Below are 19,926 nucleotides of genomic sequence, written 5' to 3' on the forward strand. Positions count from 1 at the left end.
ACACTGTCTCTAAGCAGGGATGGGCAATGTTATAGCCTGGTCAATGGTCAGGTATGGTGGATGTTGGAATGCACCTAGCAGTACTTGATGGGGTAAATTCAAGGACACTTATTCCTCTGTACATAAGCTCCAAATATGAGACTGCTGATATGAATAAAGGCCATAAGAAAGTATCCACTTTCCCCTTTTCATTATAGTACTTTCACTAGCATAGAAGCCTATGAGATCCGTTGGAAGGAGAGGCACCATAGCACGCCAACTGTGCATACCATTTTAAAGGCTCCTGTTTTCAAGTGTATTCACTGCCACAGCATATATACTGGCAACATGACTCTGACTGCTACTGCTATGCATCTGCTTCACTGCCGGAGTGCTCCCAAAGACAGCACCCAGCTGTGAAGATATGGCTTGAACTCAACAGGAAGAAAGATCTGCCACTTGTGAACAGTGAAAATCATGATGATGCTTCTCTTTCAACAAGGAGGAAACAGTTGCAGAGGATCAAATGAATAATGATAGGCCATCCCTGATTATAAACAGTGGCACAGCTCTCAAGTTCCAGCAAAGGAAGTGAATTCTGTGCCTTCCAAAAGACAAAAAGCTGATCACAAGTCTGAAACTAAGGGCCAGCCCTTGGTTGAGAATCTTCATGTTCTAGCATCAAAGCCAAGGCCATTCCTACAGAGCTCAAATAAAGTTCAAAAACAGTCTCTTGCAGATCATTTTCACAAGAAGCTGTATCCCACTAAAAAGGAGAGTTACTGCCCATTCAGTATGCGAGGAAAGCTGATGTTGCATCATTCTTGGTGAGAAAGAGACACATCTGCCTAAAGGCAATAAAAAATCTTAAGCCACCTGTGCTTTTGGGCTTCAATACGTTCAGACTTAAACACGTGAAGCACAGTTTGAGCTTAAAATGTGAATTGGAAGGTGTATTAAGGTGGACGGGCTGTTTGGGCAGCACGGAGCCTATGGCTCAGGCACGCTGCAGGCCCCGCGGCATTTTGTCACCCCCCTCAGCGGTGACACCTGGTGCAACCTGCACCTACCCCCCCCCCTTCACCCCTGCCTGCAGATGCAAACTTACGGCAAGCTTTGTTCCATACAGTGTAAGAATTGGGTCTTTAGTGTAGTGGTGCAGACTCTGGAATTCCCTCCTGTTAAACATCAGACAGGAGTTGTCTCCAATGTCTTTTTGGCACCTGTTGAAGTTCTTTCCTTTTCAACAGGCAAATGTGGATATCTTTCTCCTAATCTGTATTGGATCTCAAATGGTTTTTACACCTGAAATGGTATTATTATTAAAATTTATGTACAGCCCTTCATTCGAAGATCACAGGGTGGTTGACAATTGTTTTCAGGTATTTTATGGGAAGTGATTCGCAAAGATAATCAAATATAGAAACAAACACTGGTTAAGCAGGCTTCCCTAAAAGTATGGAATATAAAAGAGACAAGCACAGCAATACTTACCCAGCCATGCACTCAGAGTCTGGCTCAGCCAAGCCAGCTTGGGTGCACGCTCTCCCTGCAGGGCAAGGCCTGCAGTCTGCAGATTCATCTTGCCCCTGGAGAGGATTGTGGGTCCCCGAAGGGCATGGGCTTGGAAAATTTGCTCCATTTGGGCAGAAATATCCCGCAGGGCACTTCAGGCACTGTTTGACTCCTAGGTGGGGAACAAAAGGAAAAGGTGGTGTCACTGCAATGAAGACAGCACCTACTGTTCTGCTGTCTCCCAAGGAGACCTAGTTTTGGGGAGGATGCTGTGAATCCTGCCAGCAATTCCTAGCCCTGCAGTAAAATGGCTTTCACTTTGTTAAACGTCTTCAAGCTTGCAAAGCAGTAGGGTGCATTTTCAAGACAGCAGAGTAGATAACTTACTGCTCGGTGGTCTTTAACTGCTGGATGGGCACACACAGAGCCTGAATCAAAGATTGCGGCTTATGCTGTGAAATGTCCCTACGTCCTCTCTCCTCTCTCTGTAATTCAAGCAGCTGTTCATCTGCACAATCGGGGGAATGAAGGGGTGGATTCTACACACCCCTTCATGGATCAATTCAAGGTAGTTATTCTAAAGGCAGAATGATATGTGTGCATGTTAATAATAATAATAATTTTTTATTTATACCCCGCCCTCCCCAGTCAAAACCGGGCTCAGGGCGGCTCACACCAATAAAATTACAATAAAACATAAAAAGCAATTAATTAAAATACAAATTAAAATACAGTATTAAAATTTAAAATGCAGCCTCATTTTAAGTAGTCCATAAATCCAAACCATGAGGGAGGAAAACACAGGGGTCAGGCTACGTCCAACCCAAAGGCCAGGCGGAACAGCTCTGTCTTGCAGGCCCTGCGGAAAGATGACAAATCCCGCAGGGCCCTGGTCTCCTGTGAAAGAGCGTTCCACCAAGTTGGGGCCAATACTGAAAAGGCCCTGGCCCTAGTAGAGGCCAATCTAGCCACCTTATGGCTCGGGATCTCCAGAATATTGTTGTTTGTGGACCTTAAGGTCCTCCGCGGGGCATACCAGGAGAGGCGGTCCTGTAGGTACGAGGGTCCCAAGCCGCATAGGGCTTTAAAGCTCAGAACCAGCACCTTAAACCTGATCCTGTACTCCACCAGGAGCCAGTGCAGCTGGTAAAGCACTGGATGAATGTGATCCCGCGGCCAGGACCCCGTAAGGAGGCTCGCCGTGGCATTCTGCACCCGCTGGAGTTTCTGGGTCAGCTTCAAGGGCAGCCCCGCGTAGAGCGAGTTACAATAATCAAGCCTGGAGGTGACCATCGCATGGATCACTGTGGCCAGATCAGGGCGAGAGAGGTAAGGGACCAACTGCTTGATACGGCAGAGATGGAAAAATGCCACCTTTGCTGTGGATGCAACCTGCGCCTCCATGGAAAGGGAGGCGTCGAAGGTTACACCCAAACTCTTGACAGAAGGCGTTGGCACTAATTGAGCCCCTGCAAGAGATGGGAGTTGGACCCCCAACCCCATGTTAGTTGATCAGGCTTAACTAATGCGAGGTATAAAGCTTTGATCTTGGGTATTTGGTGAAACAACCACACAATCGAGACATCTCTTTAAGAATCACACACACACACACACACACACACACACACACACTCTGAGGTTCCCTTGTGATCCTGTGGGCAACGCTCAGTGCATTCTGTGGTTCTGCATCAGAATGCCGTAAGAGCAGAAGGCAGCAAGTCCAGAACTTCTGGTTTCTCTTTTAAATTAAAAAGTTTTTAGTCTTTGTCCTGCAAAGAAAATAGCCATTAAGGTTTGCAGTGGGGAATGCCTGCTGCAATCTCAGAAGTCCATGCTGGCAAGAGCTCTGGGTATGGCCTCTCTCTCTCTCTCTCCAATGCCATTGCTTGCTCCTCCCCAAAACAACAAGAAGCCAATTTTGTTTGCTTTGCACAATTTATATGGATTCAGCTTTCTTTGGCACAGAACTTGGATTATCCAGAGTCAGTATTATGATGTTCACCTAATAATCAGGGGTGATGGGAATTGTCATTCAGCAAAGACTGGGTGTTTGGTATTAGTTGGAAACCCCTGTACATTATTGTTATTGTTATTATTATTAGGGAAAAATTACAAACTGAACATCCCCTACTTTCTCCAACCTGAAGGCATAGATCAGATATAAACAATAAAAGCAAAGTTCATACAAGCCCTGAAGTGGAGAGAGACTCATTCCTGCTACCGGTAATATCATTAGGAAGGAAAATGCTAACACAACCTTATATTACAGAAGGCAGCAGGTATGCTTTGTCCTGTCTTTGTTCCTGTGCTGGATGAATGGCCACTGGTTTGCCATGAAAGCCTCTCAGGTTTTATGCCCTCTAGCTGCACAAAGTTTTGCATCAATTTCACAGAAAACTCTATGTCCCAAATTACACAATACCGTTTTTGTACATTTAAATGCTTTGCTAGCTATCAATATCCTCACAACCATTAATAAGTAACCAATTAAATGTTTTATATAATAAGCGTTGGCTTTCTCCATTGAATATACCCAACAGTGCTATTTCAGGAAGTTGCTGTTTTTTAAACAGATTTTCCCAGTTTAGTTGTTGTTGTTATTTCTATAAATATCTCATCTCAGAACTAGCAACTTTGGCACAGTCCCACCACATATGCGCGAAGGAACTATGAGCTGCACATCACCTCCAGCAAGCAGGCAAATAGGACTTATCCATTTTAGCTATGCTATATAAAGCCCTTCCTCGTGCTCTTGAACGGTGATGCAGAATCAAGAATTAGGGAACCCACCCCAGTCCCACCAGCAGGTGGCATGATTGGACTAGCTGAACTTCGAATATCATCAGTCTGTGGGTTTCTTTCTCCTCATATGAAAGTGATAAAAAGCAGTCGGGAATTTTGCTCAAAACCGATCATATGAGAATGAGAAACATTAAACCCAAAGTAAATATACCAGCCTGTGAACACTTGTGGGTATCAGCTGACTCTTAATGTAGTTAAAAAGCGAGGACACCCGGGGCTGGGACTTCAGAGAGCCAGGTCTGTGCAAAAAGCCAAGCCCACATTCGTATTCAGAGCAATGAATGGGTTTCACAGACTAGCGATAGACTCGGCACAAACACTCGGATACCTGCCTGAATGACAAACATCCTGAATGGGTGGCGGGGGCCTTGGAACTGTGTGCCTTAAACAATGGAGCCGGCGAGTGATGGGCACAGACTGGGAGATTGTCAAGATGAGGGGGAGAGAAAAATGAACCAGGTCTGGCTGGAATTAATTCCCCCCAAGCCACACATCCTGTGAATGCATTGTCATCGGGCAAGAGGAATTGCCCCCCACGCAATAAGTGTAAAACAACGCACCCACACAAACAACTTTCCATTGTAAAGACTGGCAGGACTTCTAACAGAGGAACATTGGAAGCTGCCTTATACTAAGGCAGGCTGTCGGTCCGGTTAGCTCAGTATTGTCTGGCAGAAGCTCTCCAGGGTTTCAGAAGAAGAACATACCCAGCCCTACCCAAGGGATTGAATCTGGGACATTCTGCAGCCAAAGCAGATAATCTATTACTGATCCAGGTTTCTTCAGAAAATAAAAGTCTGGGATGGAATAGGCTATGAATCAAGCTATTGAGGATTTATTTACAGGCCTTTCCCAATCTGGCCTGGGAGGGTGTGGCTCTCACTGACTCCAGCTACAAAAGCTGAGGCTGCTGAACAGACTCACGGGCTAGGCTATTGTTGATGACTACTTTTGTTATGTTGAAATTATGTATTCTTTTCACCTTGGTTTGAACTGTGGAAAGGCGGCATACAAATAAAATTGTGTACCGGTATGTATGTTATCTACATTTCAGTCACTGTAGTTCTGGAAGAGGAAGTGGAAACCCCTCTCGGCATCCTCCTCAAACTACAGCTGCCAGGATCCTGTGGGGTAAGTCTCCAAGTGCCTGCGAATGGGTTTCCAGATGTTGCTGGACTACAGTTCCCATCATGCTTGGCGGGTGGCCATGGTGGCTTACCAGTATGCTGATGAGAGCTGAAGTTCAAGGGAATCCCAGCCATGCAAACACATCCAAGGTGTGAAGCAGGACCGGTAAGGGGTGTTTGGCCTGGGGAATGTTCTGAGGGCCAGACAGGGAATCCTGGAGATAATGCATTTAACCCCCTCCCCTCCACCAAGTCTGTTCCCCACTCCTGTTGTATCTGGAGGGCAGCAGATTAGGGATGGCTACCCTAAGTGGATTCATGCAAGAGGTGCCAAGTAACACCCGTTTCAAATCCTGCCAGAGAAACCTGGGAGTCTCATCAACTGAGACAACAGCTCAGAAAATGGCCTGGGAGTGCTCTACCAACACCTGCCCCAATGGCATCATTATTATCCATTATCATTCAGTTCCAAAAATGGATAGTTTAAACACTAGAACTCCTGGACATCCGATGAAGCTGAATGTTGGGAGATTCTATTGGGAGAAAAAAGAAAGCCATGCACACGGCACATAGCTTAACTATGGAACTCACTCTCATAGGAGGCAGTGACAGCCACCAACTTAAGCGGCTTTAAGATTAGACAAATTCAAGGAGGGGAGGGCTATTAGCCATGAAGGCTGTGCCCTGCCTCTACGGTCAGATGAAGTGAGGCTTCTGAATGCCAGTTGCTGGAAGCCACAGGGGGGAAGGGTGCTCCTGTGTCTGAATCCTGCTTGTGGATTTTCCATAGGCATCTGGGTGGTGACTGTGAGAACAGGACATGGACTAGATTGGACTCCCTTTGGCCTAATCCGGCAGGTTTTTCTTAGTCCAGGGGAAAATCTATTAGAATCATAGAATCATAGAGTTGGAAGAGACCACAAGGGCCATCCAGTCCAACCCCCTGCCAAGCTGGAAACACCATCAAAGCATTCTTGACATATGGCTGTCAAGCCTCTGCTTAAAGACCTCCAAAGAAGGAGACTCCACCACACTTCTTGACAGCAAATTCCACTGTCAAACAGCTCTTACTGTCAGGAAGTTCTTCCTAATGTTTAGATGGAATCTTCTTTCTTGTAGTTTGAATCCATTGCTCCGTGTCCGCTTCTCTGGAGCAGCAGAAAACAACCTTTCACCCTCCTCTATATGACATCCTTTTATATATTTGAACATGGCTATCATATCACCCCTTAACCTTCTCTTCTCCAGGCTAAACATACCCAGCTCCCTAAGCCGTTCCTCATAAGGCATCGTTTCCAGGCCTTTGACCATTTTGGTTGCCCTCCTCTGGACACGTTCCAGCTTGTCAGTATCCTTCTTGAACTGTGGTGCCCAGAACTGGACACAGTATTCCAGGTGAGGTCTGATCAGAGTGGGACTATTACTTCCCTTGATCTAGACGCTATACTCCTATTGATGCAGTCCAGAGAATTGTCCAAGAGAAAAAGAACCATATCTCATTCCACTCACTAGCGTGGCACGGGGAAAAAATTAATAATCAAAGACAAATGACATTTAACAAAATAAATGAAGTGAGTGCAGTTTGTGATGCACCACCATCGGATTATTATTTTTAATTGAGTTTGCCCAATTACTTGTTAATTTGCAAAACTCGTTCGCACTGAACAAGCTTCCCCGCTCATTATAGCATGACTTCTGAAAACTCCACTGAAAGGATAAAAACTGATAATCCAGACGGTAAGTGGGGGAAAAACCCCTTAAAAATAGAAAGAAGGAAAATAAATTTGAGGAAAATAAATATCTGCAAGTTGGTTACAAAACGAAAGAAAACACAGCAGCCAATCTGATGAGTCTGGCATTTTTATGTTTTCAAGGACAGTGGAATAAAAATGGATGGAAGATACGTCTATGTTGATGTTGTGGAATCCACAAAAGGACCTGTCCTGGATCACGATATTCTACTCTTAGATGTTTCAGGAATCAAGATCAGGGATCAGCCTAATACTGCCTGACTTCAGCAGGTACTGGCTGTCCGAGGTCTTGGGTAGAGGTTGTTGGCCTCAAGGAGCTAACCTTACATATGCAAAATGAATGGTCACCACCATGCTACAGCTTGGCCACCCTCCTTTTACGCCCATTCACCCTTTCTTGTTTTCCTTCCATGCACAAAAAAACCCCTGCTCCTTCTGCCACTGGCACCTGGTGCAAAAAGTCCTAGGTTCAATCCCCAACATCTCCAGGAAGAGATGACAGAGAACCTCATCTAAAACCCTGGAGTTGTTAAAACAACTCCTGGAATCAGCTGTGGAGAACGTGGGGCTTCTGCCCTTAGAAGGCTTGATTATAAATATTCCTGACTTTTGTGAAACTTGAGGACACTTGTTACTTTGCCAACATATATTAGAAAATGATCGAATTAGTTTCCTCCTATGTAGGCATTCTGTTCAGCTCTGTATATACTGAGATGTACAATTTTCTACATCCTGTGCTCCTTTAGTTACCAGATAATAATGGCCATTTATACTTGCAGTTGCCAATTAACTTACACTATTGTGCTCCCTGCGTTGAAATCCAACATGACCAGCACACACAAAACACGTGGGATACATATTCATAAAGATGCCCTCTGCTTCAGAGGAGGCTGTTCATGTAGTCAGTTTCATTTAAAATAGGTTTATTTCACTTAGAGGTGTTATCCATTATGGCAAATGCTATGACAAAGGCCATTGGTCAAGCTATCAATCTCCTGTCCTAATGGACATCAAGTGTAAGTAAAATAAATCTGTGTTTTAATGGAATGGATGCCATCAGCTACCTAATCTCTCTGCAACAGGGTTCCCATGGGAATACGCTGCCATCACAATACGGAGAGGCATGGAAATGTTTGGAGGCAAATGGGATAGAAAGTGGTAAGCCTACCTCCCTGCTTACCTGTTTATCTCCCACTCTGCCAGCTTCCCTATCTGCTGCTTGTTCTGCTGCATCCGTATTCTAAGCCCCTATTGGATAGACTCCTAGGCTCTGATACTAGCTTGCAACAATAGACTGTGCCTGCAGATGGAGGCTTCAATGAATCTGACCCAGAAATCCTTCTAGTCCCTCTCAGACTCACACTTCATCTCCCTGCCTACACTTCAGTGCACCAATTGCTTATGCCTGTCTGTTCAGATGATGGAGAATGTTCACAGTGACCTTGCGCTATTGAAGTATGCATCACACCAACTGAGCCAGGAAACGACTATTTCAGTTGGAAAATCTGGAAAATCTGGGGACAGAAACTCATTAGGTATGTTAAGAAGAAGCAGGGCCATTCCAAACAGAAGGCACACCAGGGTGACAGTGTGCAAAGACTGCTTTGGGTTACATCCTAAAAGTAATTCGCTGCTAAAAGCAGCTAATGACTTTTAGGACTTCTTAAGAGTCAACGTTCTGTACAATAAGGGTGGCTAAACTGTAGTCTTCCCAATGTTTCTAACCTACAACTCCCATCAACCCCAGACAACATGGACAAGGTGCTCACATTAGTGTGTAAAACCACACATGATTTAGGTATAAAATATTTTTTTTTAAAACCCACAACTTTATCCCCACCAACCTTGCTTGGGTACTAAGATCTGTAGATGGGGGTCTCATGGTGATCCCACTGCCCTTAGAAGAGCAGGGAATGGTGGCCCAGGAGAGTGCTCTCTGGCATCCCCCTAAATTTTGGAGCCCCTACCCCATAGAGGTGTTCGTGTCATCTTCGTTGCACAGCTTCTGCAGTGTGCTGAAGATCCACCTCTTTACCTTGGCCTTCAACAGTTAAAGCATTCTGTTTTGGAGGGGACCCACCTCCTTTGCTGAATTTATACAGTTCTGTTCCATTTAGAGTGGTTTTCCTTGTTTTATAATTGCAATAGCTTTGTAGGTTTTCATTCTATTGCATATTCTATTGTTACAACCTGCCCTGGGGCTTTATGCTGAAGGACAAGTAAGAAATCTTACCAATAAATAAATAAGGAGGTTAGCACCCCTGCTGTAGAAGAACTGAATATCACTTCTGCTCTTAGATGTTGATGTTCCTCCTATCAAGCAAGTAATAAAGTTCTGAAATAGCAATTTTGCCTCCTTGAGTCATGGGTGCAAATTGTCCTATATAGACCTGGCTTACTCGAAGTTCCAGTGGCATCTCAATGAGATTTCAGTGCCTTGGAGCTATCTAGCACCTTTCATGCACCTTCAGTGACTTCCAAGGAAGTTACTACCCAAGTTAACACCTTGTTGTTTTTTCTTAACAAAAACAAAGAAAGAAACCAATAATTCTCAGAAGTCTCCGTGTACAAATTTCTAGGAAATTTCCTTGGTGTCTAACATGCCTCGCTTTATGCCAGAGGGTAGTAAATAAGCACTATAACTGTCAGCCACTGTAGAAGAGCCTAATTAGTGGTGTGATTTAGAGCAGAAACAGCTTTCCCCATTGTGCAAAACAGAGATAATATAAGGCACGAACCTGAAAAGTACGAAGAGGAGCCATCGCTGGGCCTCGGGAAACGTTCCTTGGGCTCAAAGCTTCCTGCGGGGCACGGAGCTGTCATGAGATCATCAGCACAGAAGTGGCCTGCAAGAAGAGGAAGGATCCTTTTACCATATGTGGTGGACTTGCCCACTAGTAAGGGATTTATGGGAGATTTATAATGAACTAAAGAGTGTTGAAAAACACATTTATTAAGAAACCAGAATCCTTTCTATTGGGTGCAGTTGGAAAAGAGATTCCTAAGAAAAATGTTAATTTCTTTATGTATGCTACAACGGCGGCAAGAGTATTATTAGCTAAGAACTGGAAGACCCAAGAATTACCAACAGTGGATGATTGGCAAATGAAAATGATGGAGTACATGGAACTGGCTGAGATGACCGGGAGAATACACGACCGGGGAGAAGAAGCGACTGAAGAAGAGTGGAAAGATTTTAAAGTTTATTTTAAAAAACATGGTAAAATTGTATATGAAGATTAAATTTAGAAGTTTATAGAAACTGCGGGTTTAAGTATTATGTTAAGTAAATTGATGTATGAGAGAACTAAAATCGCAAAGAGTTTAAAACAATGAATCGGAAATTGCTAAAGATGAATGAGAAATGAACCGCAGATAGAGGGAACTTGAGGAAGTCCCCTCTTACAATATTAAGGGAAAAGGATTATGGTATTTTGATTTTTGTGTTTTTTATTGTTATTTTTATAATGTTTTCTTTTGTTATTTTTGTTTGTATTTGTTGTGTTAAAGTGTTGTGTTTTTTCTTTTTGTAAAATTAATTTGTAAAATTAATTAATTAATTTGTAAAATTAATAAAAATTATTTTAAAAATTATTTATTTAATAGTAACTTAATTAATAATTAATAATTTAATTAATAATTTAATTAATGGCGTGCTCTGGTCCATGGGGTCACGAAGAGTCGGACACGACTAAACGACTAAATAACAATTTTTTTAAAAAAGAAGTGGCCTGCAGGATGAGAGAAGAAAATAAGTAGAACTTGGCTGCTAGATCAAGCCCAATGGCCAACTCTAGTCCAGCACCCTGTTCTCACAGTGACTGATGAGATGCCTCTTCTGGGAAGCCTGCAGGCAGGATCTGGGTGCAACAGCACTAGCCTCACTTGGGTTCCCCAGTAGCTGGCATTCAGAGAGAACCATTGCACCTCTTGGGACCCAGTCTACAGGCCCCTCCAATAGCAGGCCCACTGATAATGACTTCAGGTGAGAGTCACCTCCCCAGTAGACCTCACACAGAGTCTATTCACAATCAGGAAACCTCATACTTGGACTTTACCACATCAATCTGCAAGTGAGGCAGCACACATGCGGATGTTCTGCCATAGGGAAATATCTATCTACCCTTTGGAAATCATTCATTCAAACAATCTCCCCACCTGCTATCTAAAGGGGCACATGCTTGTGGAAGCCAGTTAAGAACTATATTTGGGTGTGATGCACCCAGAAGCTAACAATATAAACTGCAAACCCCCAATATCTAAACAATTTTTAAAAGACACATTACAACAAACTTTTTAAAAAAGCTGTGTTAATTACTATTATTATTATAATTATATTTATTTATGTCCTGCCTTTTTCCTCTGACAGGACTCAAGGTGGCTTACAGATAAATACTTGGCTATATTTATTATAATATTGACCGTAATGAGGATATCGCTAGTCACAACTCTGCTTTTTGATTGCAAAATGTTGATAACAAAAATAGTAATTAAGAAGCCAAAGCAAATTGCTAAAAGCAGGCAGAGCAGCAGACGAAATTCCAAAGCAAAATTTGCCAAACAGATTCAAGGCCTGTTGGAATAAGCATGTCTGCAGAAGGGAGTGAAAAGCCAACAGAAAGGGTCCATTCTTGAAGCAGGGAGTTCCGTAATCCAGGTGTAGCGACAAAGCAGGCCTTCCTTTGAACCATGAAACCTGACTCACTTCTAGTTCCTGTGCATTCCTTCAGACACTGAACACTGACCTGAATTCCACTGTCCACATGGCATCAAATGAAGCCTGTTCACTGGCTCCCCCAAGTACTGTGCGGATAAACAAATCAGTATAATGCAAAAAAACCAAGAATCACCTGAAGGGCAGAGCTGGCACTGGAGGGCTCCAGCAGAGCGAGCGGATTCCTGGGCCTGATGCACCTCACCCAGGCCATCTGCAGAGCAGGAACTTCCATTACACTTTGGACTCTCAGTCTGCCTGGGAGTTGGGCCCCAAGAGCCAGGAGGACAGGGGAGGGGCTGAATGGTGCCAGCATGAGGACAGGAATATCCTGAAGGAAAAAACCAAAGTGACAGGATGTGATGTGATGTGGTGGACAAGGGATGCGTTCTTGTAGCACCTGCATGATTTAACTGCAGCTGGTGAAATCAGCGAAGGGGCAAGATGGTGTCTATGTTAATAGGAATGGCTCAGGACCTGTGGGAAATGGTTGGCTGGCTAGATGCACTATTCCATTCTCCTTAGTTCTCTGACAACATTTAAAAGTTTCTTTCTTTCTTTCTTTCTTTCTTTCTTTCTTTCTTTCTTTCTTTCTTTCTTTCTTTCTTTCCTTTCTCTCTCTCTCTCTCTCTCTCTCTCTCTCTCTCTCTCTCTCTCTCTCTCTTTCTTTCTTGAGCTAATGAGCATGAGATGCCAGATTTATTTAAGATAAAGAATGGCACCACACTCCCCTGAACACCAATAAAATGCACACCCACAGTCTGCAGAGCAGCAGGAAACCAAGTGATATCAGAGGTCAAGTCCTCTCCTCCCTGCTCTTCTCCCTAGTGATACTGCTTCAAGCAGGAGATGATGGAGTGAGGAGATATCAGGTCACGGCGGCAGTCACTCTTGCAAAGCGTCAATACCTCCACCTTCCCTCAGCAAAGTAGATGAAAATCATGTTGCTTTGCAACGTTCAAAGTGAAATCAGAATTAATTTGGAATTAACATCCAGGGAGATGTTGTTTTCAAAGTAGGGATGAACAGCTTTGTTAATTTCTGCTTCTCTCAGTAGCCCATTTTCTGTGCTGCAGCACTAGTGCCTATTGAGGCCACCAACAGGAACAAAGCTGCCTATTGTGAAGGTCAAGGGAAAGGCATGCTCTATGCAAAGCCCACGTTCTGTGACTGAACCATGGTGCCTCCCATCCCTCTTAAAGGCTTCCTGTGTAGAGCAAGGTGCAGATCCATTTCCCTCTTCACTGTGATGGGGGAAGCTGCCCCTGTAGAAATTTTGCTTTTCACAGGGTTCCTACGACTCATAATCTTCCACTCAGTTCATCAAAAGACACAAACACATAATGGCCATGGCAGCAGTTCTGTTCTGAAGGCTCCTAGGGCTGGAGGGTGGGGCAAGGCAGGTCATGATCAGCACAAAGTCTCACTCCGCTCATATATATCTTTGTGAGTTTTATAAGCCTTTTCTAGGCTTTGTTGCTAATATTAAGAAAAGATGGTTTGCAAATGTTTCATTATGTCAAAAGTGGCCAATTTTTGTAGACGAAGACTTTGTGTCTTGTTCTGCCAGAACCGGTCTGAAATGACAATATTCTGTACCAACCTCCAGAGACTGCTGTAAATCGTAATGCCCTGTGGATAGTCCTTCTGAAAATTGGCTGCCCAGATAAATTTGTAAACATCATTCGGCTCCTCCATGATAATATGACAGCAATAATCGCAGATAACAATGGCCCTCAAAGTGAACCGTTCACAGAGGGATCAGGTGTTAAACAGGGTTGTGTTATTGCCCCAACTCGATTCATTATTTTCATTGCCATGATCCTACACTTTGTCCAAGGGAAACTCCTCACCAGAGTAGAAATAATATATTGAACAGATGAAAAGCTCTTCAATCTGAGCAGGTTGAAAGCAAAGAATAAGGTTACCGTAACTTCCAACATAGAGCTTCAGTATGCTGATGACAACGTAGTGTGCGCACGCTCAGAGGATGACCTCCAAACCATCCTAAATATCTTTGCAGAAGCTTACGAAAAGCTTGGCCTATCACTCAACATCCAAAAAAACCAAAGTGCTGCACCAACAAGTACAAAACAACCCCTCTGAAGCACCACAAATCCAACTCAGTGGTGTAACATTGGAAAATGTTGATCACTTCTCCTACCTAGGCAGTTATCTTTCCACAAGGGCCAACATTGATGCCGAAATCCAGCATCGCCTGAGCTCTGTGAGTGCTGCTTTCTCCCAGTTGAAATGGAGAGTGTTTGAGGACCGGGACATTCACAGAGAAACCAAAACGCTTGTTTACAAAGCTATTGTACTACCAACCTTACTATGTGCTTGTGAAACATGGACCACTTATAAACGCCATCTCCAGCTCCTCGAAAGATTCCATCAACGGTGTCTCCAAAAAGTTTTACACAGGCAAGCTAATATCAATGTACTGGACGAAGCAAAGATCACCAGTGTTGAAGCAATGATTCTTCAACATCAACTTCGTTGGAGTGGTCATGTTGTGTGGATGCCTGATGATCATCTTCCAAAGCAACTACTCTATTCCGAACTTAAAAATGGAAAGCGTAATGCTGGTGGTCAACAAAAGAGGTTTAAAGACTGTCTCAAGGCAAATCTTTAAAAATGTAGTATAAACACTGACAACTGGGAAACACTGGCCTGTGAGTGCTCCAGTTGGAGAACAGCCTTTACTAAAGGTGTCATGGGCTTTGAAGACACTCAAACTCAGGATGCAAGGGAGAAACATGCTAAGAGGAAGGCATGCTTGGCAAATCCACACTGTGATCAACTCCCACCTGGAAACCAATGTCCCCACTGTGGAAGGACGTGTGGATCCAGAATTGGCCTCCACAGTCACTTACGGACTCATTGTTAAAACAGTGTTTATGGAAGACAATCTTACTCGGCTACAAGTGATTGCCAAAGAAGAAGCAGCTTTGGTGCCAGCACACGTACTCCTAGCTCCATATTTTGCACAATGAATGCTCCCGGGAGCAGGCTGCTCTCTATTCATTGACACTAATACCAGAAGCCGAAAGCCTGGAAACCCAAGACCCAATGTTATCTGATTTCCATAACAGTGAATTACAGACTACTGCTGGAAGTGAACCACCAAGGCTTTTCATGAAACATCAATCATTCCATTTTGCCTTTTATCAGTCGACATCAAGGCAGCCAGAATACAGGAACACTTCATTATTTAATTAGGAGGATTCTCATTACAGAGATCAGAATCAAGTTACTGACTACAGTGGCACACTGGGAGGTACCTGGATGTGCTCATTAAATACTTTGGCTTCCAATGGAGCAACAAGTCGCGAAGAAGGGGAGAGCCTGAAACTCCCCAGGAGAACTTTGGGCCTGGAAGGCCACGAAGCAAACAGTTCCGTGAAGCTTTAGCTGCTTTCATTAAGGAGCTGTCCGGTGCTGAAAGCTAGCCTGAGGTATTGTGACCAGGGATGCTTAAGAAATTTGATCTCCACAAATTTCAAAGCAAATTGACCTGATCAGCCCCTCTTGGACTTAGCATGAGGAATGGAACATAGCTATCTGCCCGACACAATTCTTGGCTCACAAAATGCACAATATAATATGTCCAAAGGTGTATTTTTGAAAGAAAGCTAAGTTTTAAGCTACGCATTTAAAACAGAATGTTTTTATATCAGTGCAAATCAGCTGATTGTTAGCATAGCACTGTGCACAGAAACCTCAATGGTCAGCCGATCATCAGGGCTTGCAAAGCACAGTGCTAGCAAAGTCCCAATGATCAGTTGATTCTTGGTGCTTGCAAATCACCATGCCAGGGGTCCCATCCGCTGATTGGTGGTGCCTGCAAATATCTTTGTGGCCCAGGCAGACCTTTATCTGCTCTAAACTCAGTGTCATAAATGATGACAGATGTGGCCATGACTTGGCTAAAATGGTCTCACGAGTCAGATAGGGAGGCCTAGTGGGCTTTACTAGGTCCATGGGCTGGAGAATCCTCACCATTGATTGACACCCTGTATTTTTCCTTGTCTTAATTTCCACTTTCCCACTACCTCCCTGGAATGCAGGTACCTACCTTACAGCCTTCTCCTACCACCCTATTCCTGTGTGGGAGACCAGCCCTGATATTGTAGGACTTGTGACCCTGGTCTTCGCTGTGCATGTATGCTGAGCCCTTTCTTCCTTGCCAAGCCAGAATTCCCAAGGCTGGTGCTTTTATAGCTTCACATTTATTATTTCATACTAGAGACAGATAATTTAGAATGGGATAAAAAGAGAAACCGGCAGAAGCTAGAAAGTGTTTCATCAACCCACCTTGATGAGAGTAAAAATAAAAATAAAAAGCCACTGGTGATGCCTGAAGTGCCTTTACATGCCACCAACCATTCCTAATTTGCCTGGGAAGCAAGCAGCACTGAAGCCTTGCAGTTATCTCTGCTGTGCATTTATGGGTTCAAGTTCATACAATTTGCAAAAAAAAGAAAACACCTTTGATTTGGGGTAGTTGTTCAGATCACACTACCAGCCTGTTTGCAAGTGCTTTCATATAATTTGGCAGAGAAAGCCTTGCCTATGGGTGCATTGGAGAAGAATGCAGCCTTAATGTAATATTAATTTCATAGTATATATGTATGTATATATATATATTTAAAAAACCTCACAAAGGTAAGCCACATGCATTTGCTTCCCATCTTCTCCCCATAAAAAGTGCTTTGGTGATTTTCACAGATAGCTCTTCTCCCATCTCCAGAGGGAAATAAATTTCCAGCATGAATTATCTCAGATATTTGATTCCCTTCCAGCCCGATTTTATGCTGAGAGACAGTGTGCAGTGGGAAGCAACCTCTAATTCTGGTTGCTTGTCTTTCTTTGTAATTTTCTGAGCCATTTCAGCCAATTAATCATCTCTAATAACATTCTACACTTTCATGATTCTCAAAGGCAATTGTTGCTTTTAAAAACAAAGGTCTGATCTCCCCTCTGCCCATCCTCCTGTCATATTTGGTTCAGCGCTAATGTCACAGTGATGAATTTGCAACACCCCGATCATTCCCACAATGACAGGCTAGTGATATCCTGAGGACGGGATTATCAAGACGTCTCTGGAATATCAAGCAGGGGGAGGTGTGCAGTAGTTAAGAGCAAGGAGCTCTTTAAATGGCTTATGGAGGACAATTGAGAATTCACTTATTTACTGGTGGGGCACATCTAATCTACCAGGCTTTACTTTCAGCTTTCCTGAAGACTTAAAAACTTGAGCCTGCCAAGTTGCTTCAAGTCATAGAAATGTATGGCTGTAAAGGACATGAAAGTCATTCAGGCAAGCCCTCCCCCATTCAGGTGGGCTGGCCTGACCCACAGATTCTCCCAAGCTGAGGTTATTACAAATCAATAAGTTGAAGTCACACAGAATTCCACTTCGGCATCTGCTGAAGACACACAGAGAGATGTGAAACAGACACAAACACATTTTCCCCAAAACAGTTATTCCTTACACCGTTAAGAAACTCAAAGCTATTTTACTGGGTAACTCCTGAGATGGACATCAGGAGCTGACTGGGAAAATGAAGCTTCATTTCTTTTTAATTGCAAAGTGGATTAATTGTGCCAAAATCGGGAGCCCCAGATCAGAGCACACAAAGATATTAATGATTATGGCATGTATAACCAGGGTGTATTTACATGCACTTTTTAATATGCTCAAGTCCTCAGTTTTTCCCTAAGCCTCACGTCTCCCTCTCTCTGGGTTGCGAGAAATCACTTTCTCTGAGTCTTTGGCAGAATATGAGAAGCACCAGTCACAGAAAAACAACCAGGGACTTTAGCATCTCTGGCTGATTCAGCCTGTCTAAATATTGAATAGCATTTATTGCGTTAACCCATACCGGTAGACCAAAGCAGAAACTTGCCCAAATATTGTGTGTGTGGCCTCCTTTCCAGTCAATGATATAAGGGCTTTTATCTCATATCACTGCACTTTTTACTATGAAGGGAAGATTACCTCTTTGTCACACAGTATTGTCTTGCTCTCCTGGGATCAACATGGAGCAAATGAAACCTAATTGCTGCTGAAATACCTTCACGACTCTACTGCCCCCAGACTGTCACTGAGCCACTGCTTTAATCAGAACTATTTCAAGGGTTTGGAAGCAAAAGCAGAGTTACTATTGATCCAGGGCCTGTCTGTGTTTTGCATCCAAGGTGGCTCGGAAGAACAGCCTACCTGTTGGACAAGGCTGGCACTCTGGACTTCCTTCCGTAGAGAAAAAGCCAGGGAAACAGGCTCTGCAAAAGGTATGGCTGGGGCTGGGCTCGTGGCCACCTGGGCAACGCTGAAGAGAGAAAACAGAGAACAAGTTTATGAGGATGCCTTTCCCCAATACAAAACTATGCAAACAACTAAAGCCCACATGATCCTTAACACACAAACAAAATAAATTTGCAACCAAAAACAGAGTTAAGTGGGAGATTAAAAAAAATTATGTGTACAGTATGTATGTATGTACTGTATGTATGTATGTATGATTACTTATTTGTCACTACTTTTTTTTTCTCAAAGCACCATACAAGTAGAAAGAAAGGAAGGAAGGAAGGAAGGAAGGAAGGAAGGAAGGAAGGAAGGAAGGAAGGAAGGAAGGAAGGAAGGAAGATATAATATCAAGTAAAAATGCATCAAAATATTAGAAAGTATTATTAACTAAAACTGCTTATACTATATCAACATAAGAAGGACACATCCTATCCTTCTCATCTAAAAGATGAACACCAATTAGGAGCTCAGCTAGCATTAGGTGTGATACTCTATACCTGTATCTCCTGTCCATTGGGGCAGACATATCCTTTGGGGCATTCCTGACACTCCATCTCTCCAGCAGGTGAATGCTGACCAGGGATGCACTTTCTCTGTAGACCCATCTGTGGATCACACCAGTAGCCATCTGGACATACCTGACACCCAGCTCGGGTGTCCAAGCTGATGTAACCATCTGGGCAGGCCTGCCAAGGAAGTTATGAATGAACCATTAAGAGGGGCACTATTATTATTTTTTGAAAATATTTTTATTGAACATTTTATAACATAAAAACATACCTAAATTACTCAACAAAACATCAAAAACATCAATAATAATTTAAAAAAACCAAAAAATACAAATACATACATCAATACAAAACTGCATCAATACAAACAAAAAACACACATTTCATCTTTTATCAACTTTTCAAATCATTGTCTGTTTGGCTTCCCCAGCTCCCCTCTATCTGATTTTCATTTTACATACATCTGTAACAGTTTCTATTTCATTACTTTTTCATCATCCTATAATTTCTTTAATTCTTCTTAATCCCATCCTTATATTTGTATATCAATTTTTCTACATTATGATCTCCTCTTTTCTCCCTATTGCCTTAACTTCTATATTTCCCTAGATGTTCAGACTTTCAACTCTGAGAAATAATTCCCTAGATATAATTTAAAATTTCTCCAATCTTCCTCCATTCTTTCACTTGCTTGATCTCGGAGTCTTCCTGTCAATTCTGCCAAAGAGGTGCACTATTAAGTGGAATGGAGCCCCCAGAAGAGTCACAGAAATGCTGCATTCCAAATTTGCCATTACTGGAACCAAGATCAGCCAAATGTCTGGGTATGTGTGATACAACTCATGAACAAGCATTTGCCCTTTATAACACCAACATTTTTGCTTCCATTTCATGATCTCTTCTTGCTTCATGTACCAGATCTTTTGGCAAGATCCAACTCATGTGTGGTGGACTCAGGTGACCTCCAAGGGCAAAGCCATTAGCACCACTTCAGCTAGCGCATCAATCGTGCTATTCCTGGACAAGGATAACTAGGCCACTGTAACTCATACACTGGTAAGCTCATGTTTAGACTACTGCAATGCACAGTATGTGGACCTCCCCTTGTGGCTGGTCCAGGGGCTTCAGTTGGTGCTGCATATTGTGGGCTGGATTGTGAGCAGTGGGCACATTATCACACCAATGCTAAGGGATCTGCACTGGCCACCAAGCCAGT

The 19,926-nt window shown here is 43.3% G+C and overlaps 1 protein-coding gene across 1 annotated transcript in view; it reads right to left on the minus strand.

The window, feature by feature from the left end:
- LOC118097274 (uncharacterized) overlaps window positions 1–19,926 on the minus strand; it is a 148,925-nt gene that overhangs the window by 114,943 nt on the left and 14,056 nt on the right. Inside the window, exons 4-7 of the mRNA XM_088658187.1 lie at window positions 18,699–18,887; window positions 18,115–18,223; window positions 9,913–10,020; window positions 1,474–1,666 (exon numbers count right to left, since the gene is read on the minus strand). Coding sequence (XP_088514313.1) covers window positions 1,474–1,666; window positions 9,913–10,020; window positions 18,115–18,223; window positions 18,699–18,887 — 599 coding nt within the window. The remainder of the gene's footprint in view (window positions 1–1,473; window positions 1,667–9,912; window positions 10,021–18,114; window positions 18,224–18,698; window positions 18,888–19,926) is intronic.

Source organism: Zootoca vivipara, chromosome 14, assembly GCF_965207765.1.
Source record: "Zootoca vivipara chromosome 14, rZooViv2.hap1.1, whole genome shotgun sequence".
Classification (NCBI taxonomy): Eukaryota; Metazoa; Chordata; class Lepidosauria; order Squamata; family Lacertidae; genus Zootoca; species Zootoca vivipara.